This window comes from Glycine soja, chromosome 7 (genome assembly GCF_004193775.1).
Source record: "Glycine soja cultivar W05 chromosome 7, ASM419377v2, whole genome shotgun sequence".
NCBI lineage: Eukaryota > Viridiplantae > Streptophyta > Magnoliopsida > Fabales > Fabaceae > Glycine > Glycine soja.
In genome coordinates this window covers 1,007,147-1,023,527 of record NC_041008.1, presented here as the reverse complement: position 1 = coordinate 1,023,527, position 16,381 = coordinate 1,007,147, and the positions used below count along the sequence as shown (strand labels likewise).

General features: G+C 34.1%; 2 protein-coding genes, 1 non-coding gene and 1 pseudogene across 3 annotated transcripts; 1 reads left to right on the top strand and 3 right to left on the bottom strand.

Annotated features, from left to right (window-relative positions):
• Positions 1 to 3,274: 3,274 nt before the first annotated feature.
• On the bottom strand, positions 3,275 to 4,811 carry LOC114419209 (annotated as a pseudogene).
• A 761-nt stretch (positions 4,812 to 5,572) lies between these two features.
• Positions 5,573 to 11,495, top strand: LOC114417963 (anoctamin-like protein At1g73020). Its single transcript, XM_028383065.1, has 16 exons — positions 5,573 to 6,281; positions 6,596 to 6,665; positions 6,815 to 6,930; positions 7,260 to 7,386; positions 7,471 to 7,571; positions 7,664 to 7,755; positions 7,842 to 7,946; positions 8,058 to 8,327; positions 9,163 to 9,295; positions 9,380 to 9,493; positions 9,631 to 9,698; positions 9,802 to 9,929; positions 10,114 to 10,196; positions 10,331 to 10,438; positions 10,621 to 10,779; positions 10,871 to 11,495. Exons 1-16 carry the CDS (start codon positions 6,108 to 6,110, stop codon positions 10,997 to 10,999), a joined length of 1,977 nt encoding a protein of 658 aa, XP_028238866.1. The 5' UTR covers positions 5,573 to 6,107; the 3' UTR covers positions 11,000 to 11,495.
• Positions 11,496 to 14,324: 2,829 nt separating this feature from the next.
• Positions 14,325 to 16,261, bottom strand: LOC114417962 (60S ribosomal protein L28-2-like). The gene is made up of 3 exons (XM_028383064.1): positions 16,075 to 16,261; positions 15,627 to 15,790; positions 14,325 to 14,646 (listed from the first exon to the last, which is right to left on the bottom strand). Exons 1-3 carry the CDS (start codon positions 16,220 to 16,222, stop codon positions 14,506 to 14,508), a joined length of 453 nt encoding a protein of 150 aa, XP_028238865.1. The 5' UTR covers positions 16,223 to 16,261; the 3' UTR covers positions 14,325 to 14,505.
• On the bottom strand, positions 15,058 to 15,150 carry LOC114420820. The gene has a single exon (XR_003668452.1). It is a non-coding gene; the product is annotated as a small nucleolar RNA R24 (small nucleolar RNA).
• Positions 16,262 to 16,381: the final 120 nt, after the last annotated feature.

The following is a 16,381-nucleotide window of genomic DNA, read 5'->3' as shown; positions in this document are numbered from 1 at the left end:
TTCCAGCAAGGGAATGTGATTGGAGTAAAAAGGAACAACACCCATCTCTTTAAAATTCTTTATCTAATCTCTTTAAGGTAAATTTATAACCCATTAAGTTAGATGGGTGTTTTATAGCATAGTTTAGCTATGGGTTGTGTGAGAGGAGTTACAAAACTAAGTATTATGAATTATTATGATTTTCTCAAAATCTTATGTATGTTAAATTTGGAAATTTTGTCTAATCTATTGTTCTTATTATTTTAAATGCTTAGATTCTGTGAAAAATATGGTGATTGATCCTCCCAATGACATTGGAAGACATTGATTGCCTTCTTTTTGGTTGTGAGTAGCTAATCTACTTAGTGAAACTTTTAAATTCTTTTAGGAGAAGCAAATAAACTCCAAAATATACTCTTTTGTGATCTTTGAATTCTAGGAGTACTTGAGAATGAAGTAAAATATTTATTTTTGTTTGATTGAAATTTATTCTTTGAAATTCTTAATAGTTTTGATAAGGTATTTAAAAGTGGATATTGGATTTCTTTTATTTTTATTATTGTGAGTTTATGATTGATTACTGCTCACTACAACGAAGAAATAATGTAGCCTATGAGTCGAATATTCATAGTTTATATGTATTTTTGGTTTGCTGCAACGAAGAGAGAATGCAATCTATGGGTTGAATATCCATAGCTCCTAAAGATTTGTTCATTGCAAGAAAGAGATAATGTAATCTACGAGCTAAATGTCATACTTCTATAATTATCGTTCACCACAACGAAAAGATAATATGGTCTATGTGCACATAGTAGAATGTAAGTTTTTACAAAGTAATTATTCTTGAATACAAGATTAATGTAGTCTTAAAAGTTTCCAAGGGAGTATACAATAGTTTCTAAAAGCGAGTTGTATTTATTTTGCTTTTATTTAATGTCATTTAAATTCTTTTTGGATGTAAAGACTTGTGTTATGTTTGTGCTACCTTTCCTGTCCGTTTTGTATTTTATGCTCTCACTAAGTCTTCGTGACTTACCTCTTTCTTTCATCCCCCTCAAATACACAGGTGGTTAAGTAGCTGACTTCTTGTGCTTTGCTGACTTACCCAGAAAATTGTTTATCTTTTTGGTAGGCCTCCATTGCATTTGATGGAGAGTATTTTTTTGTGACTCCAATATGATGCAATTATAAGGATAATGGTAGAAATAAATATAGAGAAAATTTCTTTATTTTGAGATATAGATGATCCTATCATGTAAATATGCTTATGGTGTAATTATGATGTTTTAAGACACTTTGATAATTAGTATATATGACCAACATTATTATTAGTTGATATTTTGGATAGTATGTCAAGGGCCTATGTTATGATCAGTAGTCTTGATATCTAACTGTTGGATCTAGGTATATATATATATATATATATATATATATATATATATATATATATATATATATATATGATATGCTTTCATAGGTTATTCAATATGAGATTAATCTTGTTTTTAGGGGAAACTTTGTCGGATATTCGATAACCCCTTTTGATTGGTCTTTTAATTGTGATTTGGAGTGAGGTACTCTTAGGCTAGCCAAGCTAAAGAAATTATAGTTTGTGTGTTGGTCATGGTCCAAGAGTGGGTTGTGATAGTATGACTTGGCCATTTATTCTACGTAAAGATCAATGTCACATTAAAGCTTTTATATAAGTCTAATTTCTCTCTATGTGGGTTAATGTGCTCATAGGCCAATACAAAACAAAAAAAAAACCCATTTAAAACAAACTATGATCCATAAAATTTAAAATTGTTTCTTGATGCATAAAAATAGTACTCGCACAGGGTAAATGTACCATACACTTTAGTAACAATGAACTAAAAGGTTCATAGCTCTTAAAAACCATAAAGGTTCTCTCAAAATTCATAAGAGATAAAAGTGATCAAAAGATTATTTTCTTACAAAGTTCAAAGCCCTATTTATAGCTTCCTAATATATATCAGTATGAAAAGGTACACTACGATTACAGTAAAATCTACCTCGATCATGGTCAAAAAATAGTGACGTTGAAGCTCTTGGGCATTGTGGATTGACTGTGGCCCTCATGGTTTACCACAACCATGGTGGAATTTACCACGATCGTTGTTAGATGGTTGACGTTGTTCTGAAAGTCAATTATGCTCTTGTCATGGTCGTGCTACTTACCATGACCGTTATTAAGTGCAAAGTCTTCATACCTTCATAAAATCATATAATTTTCAACTCTTTCACTCAATTGAGTAGCTATACTCTTGATTTCTTGTAATACAAAATTAATGTCTAAACGTGAGTTTTATCAAGAAAATACATGTAAAATGACACAAAATATCACTTAAAAACTTATTTATCATTTCAACTCAAAGTATGAGACAATGATGAAAATAGGAAAACTAAGTTTTCTAAGTCATATCTAACATGCTTATATTTGATATAGATTATATGTATCTTCTACCGGAGACAATTTCACTCTAATTAGGCATATAGGACTACTATTGGCAACAAAGCTCCCCCTCCGATAATTTGATGTGGTTGCAAACCCAAGCCACATACTTAATATATACAATTAGTTAAGTTGACAACTTCACATTAATGGATTCACCTGTTAAGTGGTTTTTAACAACACAACATTAACATATTTATTGGTGTGAGTAATTATCCGCGAACAAATCCGTAGGTACTTCTTCACAACATTCCCATGGATTAAGCCATCCTCAGTAATTATTGACAAAAACATAATATCCGTCAATAATAATTTCATGCAAGCATATTATTGACGAATATTTATTGGTAGGAAATTCGTAAAAAAGAAAATTACATTACCCACAAATTATGTCCATGGGTGATAATGAATTTTCTTGTAGTGTTACTGGTTATTTATTTGGTGAGTCTCAAGTTTTATATACTGAATTTTTCTCTTAAATTTTACAGTTTTTAATAAATTTTAATCAATAGAGTAAGCTAAAATATATGTCAGATTGTGTACTCCTAGCTAGCACTCCATTTATCTTTTTTTTTTTTTTTTTTTACTTCTTAAAACAAGCCATTCCCATAGACGAAGCCATGAGACAAAACCTCTTCCAAAGTCTTCTCCATATGGACTGTGAAGTCTATTCTTATCTTTATTAGCCCCATTTTCCCGTTAGCTAAATGCGCTCTTAGGAATCTAAACCATGCAACAATTAAAACTGTAAACAATGCTTTCACATATCAGGTTAATGTTGCAAGAAATAAGACTACAATGGCTCTTGATAATTATTAACACTTATAATTCTTCATAATATTTCCCGACTACCCTGGCTATGTCCTGCTGATAATTTGTAAGATAACTAGTGGCCAATGATGCATGAAGTGCAGCCCCATAGGGAAGTCCATCTTCATTGATTACGAGATAGGGTGAATGTAATGGCGCAACCGGTTCAAATGAAGCATTCTTCATTCCAAGCAAAGTCTTCAGCGGCCATGTCTATTTGCGTCAGTATTAGCTTTATTGATACCAAGCAAATTCCCAGCTACATCAACAAAAAACTTGTGCAAGTCATCATTATTTATAGTTGGAGGATATAAAGGTTTCTCTTCATCATGGAAATTGACATTTGCATTGCACCTCTGCACAGCAGCTTGACCAATTATAACCTGCATATATATAATGTGTGAATCAGCCTTAAACGTGAAGGCCACAAGGCAACACAACAATCTCATTCTTGCAGTTATGTAAAGGTTCACCCTTAAAACTCATAATCATAATCCTAATCAAGCTATTTGGTATAACAACCACAAGAAAGAAAACAACAGATTAATTAATGAGGTGATGATGTATCATAGAGCAGATCATTAATTTCAGATTTCAGGTTTATGCTTGCAAAATGAATCTATTCTTCTCCTTTGCTTGACAAACCTGCTCAATGCGCTGTTTAAGGTGCTTCAATGTTTCTCTAGAAAGAGCTCGGAAGGTGCCATCAATGATGACATAATCTGGAATAACATTGAATGCAGCACCTCCTTGGAGCTTTGAAACTGTAGGGACATACGTAAAGAAGACACAGAAGATTCTCAGCATAAGAAGTAAATTAAGTCCTTCAGGAATCAAACCTTTCATCTGTTTAAATAATCAGCAATTATCACATACAAAAAGGTTCACAAACATATACATACATCGATCCTAAAGGTCTAGATCCCATATATATGCCTCTATGGTCATTAAAAGCTTGTGGTGAAGTTGTGTTCCTCTTGCTCATCCTTTTCTCTGACAAGGGTATTAAAGCTTCACCTTACATGGTCTACAAGTCCTTATTTTTTCCCACCCCTAGTAAACGAGACACTTATTAGCAGGACACTGTCTTGTAATCCAGATATTCGATGGTTTTCAACTCCATATGGTGCTCATTCAAGCTAACTTTCCAGCCAAACTAATCAGTCAGTTTCTTGCATAAAATATAATAATGCTCTTATTTGGCATATGATTAATAATGATTCTTGGAACTATAGTTATGTTCAATTATCTCTACCATAGAAAAGCTTTAACAAGTTCTACATTTCAAGCAAATAAAACAGGCAAAAGGTTTCCATGAATAGGCTCCAATCAAAGGTGTGCTCATAGTTTCATTTTAGTTCATTTTCTTCTTGATAGTTACATATAATTTATTTTAAGTAAACATGCAGAAGACAGGATTAAAGTAAGGATAAAATAAGTATAAATGTGAAGCACAAGGGAGAAAGAAGAATTAACCAAATATACCTCGAGGATCAGCCTCGCGAGAAACAAGGTTTTGTAAGCTAATAATCACATTAGTAGCTGCCATTACAGGGTCTACTCATTCAGATCCAGTTGGTATACATACATGCAGCAGAATCCATTATGTTACCACGGTTATGTTTTAAATGCAGCACGTGTAATCCCGAGCTCACAATTACAATGCCAACTTTATCATTCAATTTCTGTTAATACTATTATATCTTATACGCACATAACTTTGTTAATTTTTTTTTAAAAAAATTAACGACTAAATTAGTCTCTTAAAAGTTATTTTGCATCACTATTTTAATTTTTCAAGGACTTGTGATTAAATAAAAATTATATATTTTCTTTCAAAGATTTATCTATCAGTAAATTAAATTGTCATAGAATGTTAGTTTAATTATTTTAGCAATTAAATTCAATATTAATATGATAATATTTTCGATTTTTAGTAATTAAAAGATTAATTTGATATGATGGAAATTGCTATAATGATGATGATTTAAGTTTTAAAAGATTAATTTAATTAATATAAATAATGTAATAACATAACATATGTAAAATATATACACCAACATTTGTGGGTACGAATGAAATTAAATTTAAATCTTTTTAAACAAAATTTCGAATTTGGTATTATAAATAAATAAATAAATAAAATATTAAAAAAAACTTAATTAAAACTAGTTGATTAAGTTGTGAAAGACTGTAAATATTTCATTTCATAATAATAATAAAAATATACTGTAATACTTTTGGTAAAGTTTTTGTTTTTTTTTACATAAAGAAAGAAAAAGAGAAAGGCACAAAAGTAGCAAGCATGGACGTGGACAAGACCCTGTGTTAATGTTATGTGTCTGTGTCTGTCCCTCCTGAGAGAGGTTTCTGCTGAGAATGGCCGTTTCATTTTGGTAGGCTTATGAGTTATGACACCTTCCTCAAGCTCGTTCTAATCCTCTTTGTATTTTTTCCTTCTTTCCGTCTTTTTTCCCATCACCACCTTTTTAGTTTTGTGTTTACTTCAATTCAAAGTTAAAACCTTTCCTTAGGAATTCTCGTCATTCCAGTTTGTATGACCCCACACATACAACACACCGTCTTCAATTTTCCACCCCTTGGACGGTGCTAGTTTTTTCCAACACAGCGCACCCATTGATTTTCTCCTCGGAATTCTTCATTTTTATGGCATTTTCTTCAACCCCTTTTGGCCAAAAACGGATCTTTCTTCTGCTCATTTGAAGCTTTTTTTATTTTATTTTGTGAAAACAAATGCTCCTTTGAATAGTTGAAGGAGGGAAGGGAGGTAATTTGTTGTTATTTTTGGCTTTTTCTCACGTGTATTGGGTTAGTGGGGTCGAAGATGAAAAAGCATGGAAATGAAGAACATGTTTTTGAAATTGGGGTGGTGATTCCTAGGAGAGTGGTTCAGGAAAAAGATGAATCATGTGACTGTGCATACGTCCTTGTAAAGGAGTTTGAGAAGGTGGGATTTGTAGTTGAGAGAGTTATTGGCATTGCAGATGAGTTCATCAAGGTTAGGTTTTCTCAATTCCTCTCTATGTTTAAAAACTCCATATGTTTCATTGGTCACTTTCATCCAATTCTATGCTTTACAGTTTACAATTTCTTTTTTTTTTTTCTCATTTTGGTATGTCTAGGGGAATCTTAGTCTCTTTTTTTTTTTCTTTCTAAAAAAGGCATTTTCTTATGATATTGTTCCATGGTCTATCAATCTTCTTTTTTTTTTTTTTATGAACCATAGTCTATCAATCTTGTGGTTTAATAAGTTATGTGTGTCTAATTTAAGCTTTTTGATGAGTGGCTAAAACTTACTTGTCATTTGTTTAGTTGGCTGCACCTTTGGAGACGTTGGGGAGGGCTGCAGCTGAACTACAAATCAAGAAACGGACTCTTATTGGTATATGCGATTCCCTCAAAGGGGGCATCTGTTCTGCCTGTTACGATAGTATTTAAGTCACTGTGTCAGATGGTGCTAAGTGCTAACTAGCATGTGAGTGGTTATACAATTCCTATGTTTGTGTTAATGCGTCTTGTAATAAATGACAGGTATGGATTTGCAATTTGAGGTTGAGGAGGTTGAAGCTTTTGTGAAACAACCTGATGGTTCTGTTTTCAGTTGGTATGAGCGTTTTCAGTGCTACTGTCACTTGATATATGGAATAGTGAGTTTTTTCTGTGGCCATTTGTCGTTTCTTCAAGTTGAAATCCCTCTTTGTAATTTGTTGTGCTTGTTAGCCAGTTCCACACATGCCGCTTGTTGTTTTACCCGATTCTCAGATTATAGGTGCCTTAGTTTTCTAGTTCAAGAAAACATTAGGAAAAAGCATTCTTGTGATGATGAAAACGAAAAATGTGGCATGCTCATTAACTTTATTGCTGTTATCAGTAGTGTGGCCATGACTACCATGGAATTGCAGTCTTGTATGAACTCTCCTATTGACAATTTGACATGTCTTAACATTTTCGTTCTCTTGTAAAATTGAATTTGCAGGTAAACAACAGCAAGTCAGTAAAAACCCTTAAATTTGATGGAAAAGAAATCCATTGGGAAATTGGGGAGAATCTGCTTCTAAAATTGGAATCAGTGGAAATTGTTAAGCAAGTCTTTCCTTTGCATGGTGTTTTAACTCACATGTGCCATCAATTTTTCTCTAGATTGGTGTGACTTGAAACCTGGACTAATATTGCTTTTTGGTTGATAGATGAACAGAAGAGAAAGAAACTTCTTAGAAGTTGGGCACTTCAATGGTGGGACTTCACTAGTCAGCCAATCGATGAGATTTATTCATATTATGGGGCAAAGGTTTGTGTGACTATGACTCTGAGCTTTATAACATTATATGAAAATGATGTTATCTATTCTCCTTATCCAATGAAGGAATGAATAATCTGCAGATTGCAATCTATTTTGCTTTTCTTGGAATGTTCACACGGTGGATGCTCTTCCCTGCTGCATTTGGGCTTACTTTGCAATTGATAGATTTTGGGTGAGCAAATCTGAGGGTGTTTATGCTACCACTTCTTTAGTGTTGCATCTAGTCAAGTGGGTTTATGACTTCTTATTACACTTTAGGTCATTGAAGTTAGTTGTGCTTCCTATTTTCTTCATCATGGTGATACTTTGGGCTATAATGTTTTCTCAGTTCTGGAAACGTAAAAATTCTGCACTTTTAGCCAGGTAATGTTATACTTTTTACTTCTTTTGGGATCAGTGCAATCACTTCTTTGCTTGCTGAGATTCTTCCCTCTTCCTTCACATCTTTTTCTCTCTCGTGTTTTGGTGTTGCAGATGGCCTATTAGTTCTATAGTTGCAGCTGACCAAGGATACAAGATTTCAGGCAGGAAGTCGAGCTCCTGGCAGCCCCCAATGGAACTCATGAAAGTATTTGAGACTGATAGAGCTAAAGAGAAGGAAATATTCCAGAGACATGAGTGGCTTGGGCGTCTTATGCGATTCAGAAATGATGCTATCATTATCTTCAGCATCATATGCCTCCAGTTACCATTTGAGTTGGCATATGCTCATCTTTATGAAGTTCTTGATTCTGATATAATTAAGTAAGAATGCATACCATTTTTTTTCTTTACTTCTACTTGTTTGTGTTAATTGAATATTCTGTTATTTTTATTTTTGGAATTTCTTTCTCTGTGTTGTTCTCTTATTCCAGTCATTCTATTTTGTTCTTTCATTCTTGAATCTCAACTAAAGGATCTTCCATTTTGTTCGTATAATTATTAGTTCTTGCAACATTTATTTTCACATCTTTACTGAGATGGGGCTCTCAACCTTTCTGAAGGATTTTGTTTTATATGTCAGCCCCTTTGAGTATCAATGTGACTGTTTTTAATTCATTTTCTCCTTTTTGACTCTGTAGTAGGCAGCAGCAATTACCCTACTTTAGTTTTGTGTCTGTCAAACTAAAAGTTCAACTCCATCCAGTGAAGTAAAGCATAACACCACCAGGATCGTTAACTGTGTGATCCAATTTGTTCTCGATATACTATGTCTCTATGAATACTTAGTATCTTCTCTGTTGAGTGTGTTTTTTCTAAATGCAATTTATCCCATGATTCATACATGTCAATGTGGACTTTTTTTTTTTTTAGTGTTGTACCTGAGAATAAGAACATAAAATTGAGATTCATTTTGTTGTTACATTAGTCCCACAAGCTTCTCGGTCACCCACGTAAAACTCACGAATTCTGTTCTTTGTACTGTCAAAATAAATTTGAACTTGTGGATTTAGATCCCATTAGGAAGGCACTAGCTTGTCTCTACTAAATAATCTGTAATTTGATGCTAATAAGTATCTTTTGTTAGTCATATAAACTCTTATATTTGGTTGAGATCAATACTTCATTAATATCACTCTTATTTAATGTTGGGTTTCAGGTTTGGGCTCACTGCTGTATACCTTTTCGCCATTCAGTATATTACCAAGATTGGTGGCAAGGTGTCTGTCAAACTTATCATGAATGAAAACAATGAGAACACAGAAAAACGGGCTGATAGCTTGGTCTACAAGGTAATGATGGGGATTAATAGATACCATGTTGTTTTTTTCACTTTATCCTAAACATTGAACTTAGGGGTTTACTTTCTCCCACAGGTGTTTGGTCTGTACTTTATGCAGACATACATTGGAATCTTTTATCATGCCTTGTTGCATCGTAATTTTTCAACTCTTCGCCAAGTGTTGATTCAGCGACTCCTTCTGTCTGAGGTTGCAGAGAAAAGTTTTCTCATGTTATCTTTGTCTCTCCCTTCTCCCATTTACCCATTACTTTTCTACTTTTCTCCCTCTCTTTAGTTTGGGGCTTTTCCTTTAACATAGAAGAGTAAAAGAAAGCATATTTCCAGGTGTTGGAAAACTTGGTGGAAAATTCATTGCCTTATCTCAAGTATAGCTATAAAAAGTACAGGGTTCGGTAAGCCTTTTCATCCCCTTGGACATGGAGTATGCTGGGTTTATTTTGTTTACCTTGTTACCAGTTACCACTATACAATAGCTAATTTATTTTATTTCTCAAGACACAAGAAGAATGAGAAAGGAGAAGCAAGAGAAAAGTTCCAGTTTACTTCTAGAGTAGAAAAAGAATACCTGAAGCTCTCTTACTCTGCTAGCATTGGTGAGGAGCTTGAAGATGGGTTATTTGATGGTACTTCCAAATTCATTACACTTTTAAATTGTATATGGTATTTAATTAATTCTTGAACATATGGAATATAAATAGTTTCATTTAGATATACATGTGTGTGTAGAAGTCTAAATTAAAAAGGCTTGATTTCTCATCATGTTATAGAAGTGTCCCAAGACTGACATTATCCTATCCTGTTTTGCAGATTTCTTAGAATTGGCATTGCAGTTTGGAATGATTTTGATGTTTGCTTGCGCATTCCCACCTGCATTTGCTTTTGCTGCTGTGGTATAAATGCTTTTATCTACCTCCCTTGTTTTCACTTGCTTTTGTGCCTTCATCATTGCTATAAATGCTCTTTAATTCATTTCGGACTTTTATAAAATATTACATTGTTGACAACTTACTCCCTCCATGGTCAGAACAACCTTATGGAGATCAGGACAGATGCATTGAAGCTGCTAGTAATTTTGAGGCGGCCTGTTCCTCGTGCCGCTGCAACAGTAGGAGCCTGGCTTAACATATTTCAGGTATTTGTTTATATATTTTGGAAGGTGCTTGTCAATTATTTTGCATAATCCACTTCATATTAATTATAAATTGGAAAAACATGTTTACCAAATAACCAACTATATGGAAGAGATATCTACACCTTGAGTTATACACTTGATTTTTATATAACTCTAATTTAAGAACATTCTTCATTTTGTAGTTTCTTATATTGATGTCTATATGCACCAACTGCGCTCTTTTAGCATGGCTATATGATGAGGAGGGAAAATGGAAAATAGAGCCTGGACTTGCGGCAATATTAATCATGGAGCATGTCCTCTTGTTGACTAAGTTCGGTCTCTCTCGCTTCATTCCTGAGGTGATTGTTTTGCTTCCCATCCACTATCATTCTTCCATTTCAAAGATGCTTAATGAGAGATAACAAGCTTATGGTACTGTTTTCTTTGCAGGAACCTGCTTGGGTAAGAGCCAACCGTGCAAAACACACTACACAGGCACAGGATATGTGTTCTAAGAAGCTTTTAAGGACTATTTCCGGAGGAGATAAGACATTTAGAGAGGGGAAAAAATTGGAATGATGCCTTTCCAGCTTATTATTTACTTCATTACCACTTCAACACGAGAGAAAGAAAGCTTATGCTGGATTGTCTTTCTATTGTCTCAGTTTTCCATGGCTGAATTGTATATTAAGAAGGGATTTTGCTTTGATTGACCTGTTTATCTTCCCTCTCCTGTGCCTATAAAATAGTTCATACAACCCTACAGTTAGTGTTCTCCCTTTTAAATTGTACATAAGAAAATTACTAATTACTACAAGTTTTGTCAAGAAGTCAGTGAAACAAGGATTGTATCTTTTTGAGGCATTTAAATTTCATTATAGTTGTTTGATTACGAATTTGAGGAATGACCAAAGGTGATGAATGACAAATTGACAACACAGCAGTGGTGGCTACCTGAAAATATTTCTAGACACTCGAGTTTGTGTGTACTAGAGAAAGGAATGTAATTCAGAACAAAGTGTATCTCTTAGCGGTTTAGTTACTGTCTTATATATGTGACGATTTGACTAGGACACATTTAGATTGTTTTCATTATTATCCGTTTTTACTTTTGATTTACAAAACTGTTACCTTCTTGTAAATCTATAGGAAATAGAGAGAACGAAGAAAAAAATGTTTTCAATGTTTCTGGTACAAATATTTGAAAACAAGGAACAAATTAAAAACAAAATGACAGTTTTGTATTTTAAAAGTGAACAGAAATAAACAGGCCCTAATATTTCTTATTTCCAACCCCAATTGCTTTTCCTTTGGTGTTTGCAACTTGCACTTAGATACTTATAAGGAAAACATGTTACTGGTGTCAATATTCTTGTATAAGTATCCATTTCAGAAAAGCAGGTATACGATTAGTTAAAAAATGGTAGCAGTATATCTATTGGACATAGAATTTATGAAAATTCAATATACAAATACGATACTACGGCTCATGTGCTGCAGAATTTGTATACATTTCACGCATCACAGTATAATTTGGCAGTTAGCAGTTCAATGGAGAGAAAAGAAATACTTTCTAATTCCAGATTATATTTACAATATCACTTTGTGAAATTTAAATGTATTATAATTTGGCATTCTACCTTCAAATTGACAGGGCATGATTCCTGTCAATACAAATGGATATCCCAACACAAAATTATATGATTCACAAAAAAAAAAAAATTATTTGATTCACCTTGCTTCTCACAACAAATATACAACCACCACTTTAACATCTATGCACCAATTCTCAAGGCTAAAACCAGTTGATGTAAAGCTCATTTTCAAACTCCACCAACATTTCTTCCATCAAACAAATTCAAAAAGCCATGTCTGTGATCTGGCCCTTAGATAAGAACTTGTTATTCCATCAACTTTAATTTGTGACTTAGCCATGTGACTTTCCAAAACGGCCACTGACTTGGCGTGCATATGCAACAACAGCCTTAGCCCACCTCTTGATCTCACCCTTCAACTTGTTGGAATCCATGTCCTTCAGCTGCTTCCCTGGCTCCATAGACAATTCAACCGAAGAGAAACAACGATTGAGACGCCTCCGTTTTGAAGGTTTCTGGCCTTTAAGCTTGGCAACCGAATTGCCACCATTGAGAGACACAGATTTCTTTACAGACATGGCTGCTGTGTGATCAGCAGCCAGAATAGTTTGTGAAAGAAAATGTGGTACAGTAAGTACCTAACGAATTATGAAACTCTGTATTGTATGTAACTCTTTTATAAGGCCAACGAATTACACTAAGACAAGTAACATGGTACTCCAATCCGTGTAATAATATACTTTCATTGACTTTAAACTTTGTCAACACATTCAAATTGTATTTTTTCTAATTTTGTTCTTCCTTTCATTTTCCTGTTGACTGAGAGAAGTAATTATTTGATTATTAAACAAAAACAATGTGTTATTTTGTATTAGGACGAACATAGTGGTATTGAATTATAATATATGGAACTAAGGTTGGTACCATAGGAATAGAATAGTGTTTACACTTCAAAATTTGATATATTCCTTTCTATACGAGACCACAAATGACCATATTAATGAGGAAATTTTCTGTACTAATAGTAGAGACCGCGTTAACTTAACTATGAAGAATAACAGATAGTTTGATTATTTACAAATTTGTAACTAGAAGCTAAAGCGTATCAAATTCTTCCGTGGTTGGATTTGAGAGGCCTCTTGATTCAAAACAAATATTTTTTGGTATAAACCAAACTTGTGTTGAAAAGGAGAAAAGAGATTCAAAATAAACATAATTAATTTGTAATATTTTTTTTAATTAACATTAAGCCTCAAACGGTTTAAGACTATCGTGATGGTCACGAATGGACAAGCCAGTCAACCATCAGGCCTAATCATAACAGGACCAAATGTTACGAATAGCAACACATCACCTTATAACATGAACATTAGTCACACAAAATGTAACTAAGGTAATATTCAAGCTTCTAGGTGCCGTCGTTATATACTAAAAACCCTCTGCATTTACCTTAGTATTATGTGACAACTTGTAGCAGGCAAATCCTCTTTACATTTACATGTACTACCCCCACCCTTGGAACCAAGGTCCGACCGAAACTTCTGAATGGCTGAATATTAGGTAGCTACTAGAGTTAGGACTCATTGCATCTGATTTACTTCTGAAAGTTGTTTAAACCACATATTTACTTCTGACATGCTACTTCTAACCTTTCTTTTCATACACCAATTTTTTTTGTCAACCAACAGCCAAAAACCAGCCTACGATTAACCCCTCTCAAGTTTATGATACAACCTACGTAACAATGTCGCATTTTACGTACAAATAATGTCGTCAACGACCATAGCTCATCAACTGATTTTTTTTCATCTTTCTACAGTTAATCTATTTTATGTAAGAGGTATGCAATTTATTTTATCAAACCTTAAGTGATGCTCTGCAACTTCATTTTTCTCTGGTATTGCAAAAATATTTTCGCTATACCAAAATGGCAAAAATCTTATTGCATGAGCTACTTTGTTTAGTTAATTGAGGTGCCAATTACTAAATCAAGCCCAGCATATTTCATGGCGAATAATCTAAACAAGTTTAAGTTTTCACCGAATTATTACGAACATCTACGCAACTGTGCTTTACCATGTTTCAACCCCCCAACCAATCAATCCTCGCACTCGCACCAACTCTGGTTTCAACATTCACAAGTTCTACACAACTGCGTTCATTATATGCTAAGATAAAAGAAAAACAAATAAAAATCTTTTCAATCAAGGGTTTTAATGCTAAAGACACCAAGCATCCCCCTCCTTTGACGCAATAATAGCTACCTATTTTGTCAGAACGACTTTAAAGCAACATGCATAAGGCGATTATACCAAGACACAAATCAATGAAGGTGAAATCTATAACATGGTAGTTCAAGTTTCATATTGAATAGTTAATAAATAATTGCATTGCAAAACAAACTCGAGAAATCTAGATTGGAGTTCTAAAAACACAAAAAGGGGGCAAAAATCGAGGGTTGAATGCAATCTAACTCTTCTCGATTCCCTTTCACTTCCTACTGGCGACCTTCACTGCCTGTCTATTCCTCTTCTTGACACCAGACTTGGCAACTTTGAGGCTTCTGTGAACAGCACTCAACCTTGCAAGGGCGGCCTTCTTGAGATCGGGCCTGTAGTAATTTTCTGCCACCTGAAGCACAGTGCATCATTAGGAAAAGGAAATCAGTTAAAAGTTATAAATTTTGGGTATAATGGGGTAACAGCACCACAATTTTTAGAAGCAACAATTCCAAATAAATAAACAGGCATTAAGAGGGAATTTTGGGCAATTGGAAAATACGAAGAAAACTATTACAGATTAAAACTAAAGAACCATGTACTGTCCATGCAAAACTCAAGTAAGCTTTTACTCGAGGGAATTCATGGGTTCAAGCAGAATACTTGGGAAAATTCAGACCAAAACATAATACTAACATGAAAATTTGGATGCTGATATCAGACAATGATTAACCAGCATAAGAAAGGAACATAAACTTTCCTATATTAACAGCATCAGGAAGGAATCAGTAGAACAAATTCATGAATAAATTTCTGAATGATAGAAGCTCAGAAGCCAAGCGTGACATGTATATTTCATTGAAGAAACTCAAACGAAAAGGATTCTTCTTATATGTTAGAGGCTCATCACTGCAGCTGAGTCTTACTGTCAAAAGCCCAAAAAGGTTGTTTTTTAAGCACAATGTCCCCCAACAAAGACACACAACAATCACAAAATCAAAACAAGTAGGCAATGTAACTTCAACAGATCAAAGAACAATAATAACACATAATTTCTTTTCATTTATGAAAATGACACCAAAATTGCTACCTGGGGGACAGTTCAGTCACTGACATAATAGAGTAAGCATCAAACGCAAGTCATAGGCCTACTAGCAATATCACTTTGCAGGATAATAAGGACAAGTTCAATTTGACTCTTAGCTAAAACAACTAACACTCTAACACCAAACAAGAACCAAACTAGATTAGTGGTCATCAAAGAAGAAAAAACAAAACAAAACATATATTTGAAATAGCAATAGATTCTACCTCTCAGAATTAGAAAAAGAATATCATACTCCATTACGCATAAAAAATCTAACCTAAGGAAGAAAGTTATTTTAAAATTACCTGATTTTCAACAGCCTTTGCCATCCTCCTGAACTCCTTCTTCATCACAGATTTGTGAAGCAATGCAGCAGGCTTGTTTTGCTTCTTTGTCTTTGTTGTAGCCAACAACACAGCCTGATCTTTACCCTCAGGCTGTACCGTAACAGTTTTCTTGTTTGCCAAACCTACCATAACAATGAAACAGGACATTCAGACAAAAACTATCAAAACACATTGATCCATTCCATAAAACGTCTCTCAAATTAAGCCAACTCTGAGATCATTAGATAAACACGCCATCGTCAAAATCTAAGCATTTCAATATAAGCACAAGCTCTACCCCAATAATTCAACCCCAGATATTCTCACTCAATATCATCACAAGGAATAGTTTTTCAAGAACTCATTTTCAATAATTAAAACAAAATCCAATTTTTTAGCTCAAAAAAAAAATGAAGTGATGGCATACCAGAGTACTTGAACGAATTGAGGTTGTAGAGATTGTTGCTCTCTCTGCTGAATTCGACGCTCTGGGTCCCCCTTCCGAACTGCTTGACCAAAAAGGAGTTGTTTTTCTTCACGATCTCCCACACGAGCTGCCCTGGAACGGTGGCCATCTTCTCTTTCGCCTGCAAGACAAAACTAGGGTTTTGCGTTAGGCTTATATATAGGACAGTGAAAAAACCCTAATTTATCAAATTGAATAAACCGGGTTCGGGAACTTCGACCCGTAAAGATCCGTGTAATGTGGGTTGGATTTGGATCTTATTACTTAG

Coding starts and splice junctions, on each gene's coding strand:
- LOC114417963 (XM_028383065.1), top strand. CDS start 6,108: ATGAAAAAGCATGGAAATGAAGAACATGTTTTTGAAATTGGGGTGGTG. Junction 6,666..6,814: donor CAAGAAACGGACTCTTATTG/GTATATGCGATT, acceptor AATAAATGACAG/GTATGGATTTGCAATTTGAG. Junction 6,931..7,259: donor GTCACTTGATATATGGAATA/GTGAGTTTTTTC, acceptor TTGAATTTGCAG/GTAAACAACAGCAAGTCAGT.
- LOC114417962 (XM_028383064.1), bottom strand. CDS start 16,222: ATGGCCACCGTTCCAGGGCAGCTCGTGTGGGAGATCGTGAAGAAAAAC. Junction 15,791..16,074: donor CAATTCGTTCAAGTACTCTG/GTATGCCATCAC, acceptor TTGTTATGGTAG/GTTTGGCAAACAAGAAAACT. Junction 14,647..15,626: donor CAAAGGCTGTTGAAAATCAG/GTAATTTTAAAA, acceptor ACTGTGCTTCAG/GTGGCAGAAAATTACTACAG.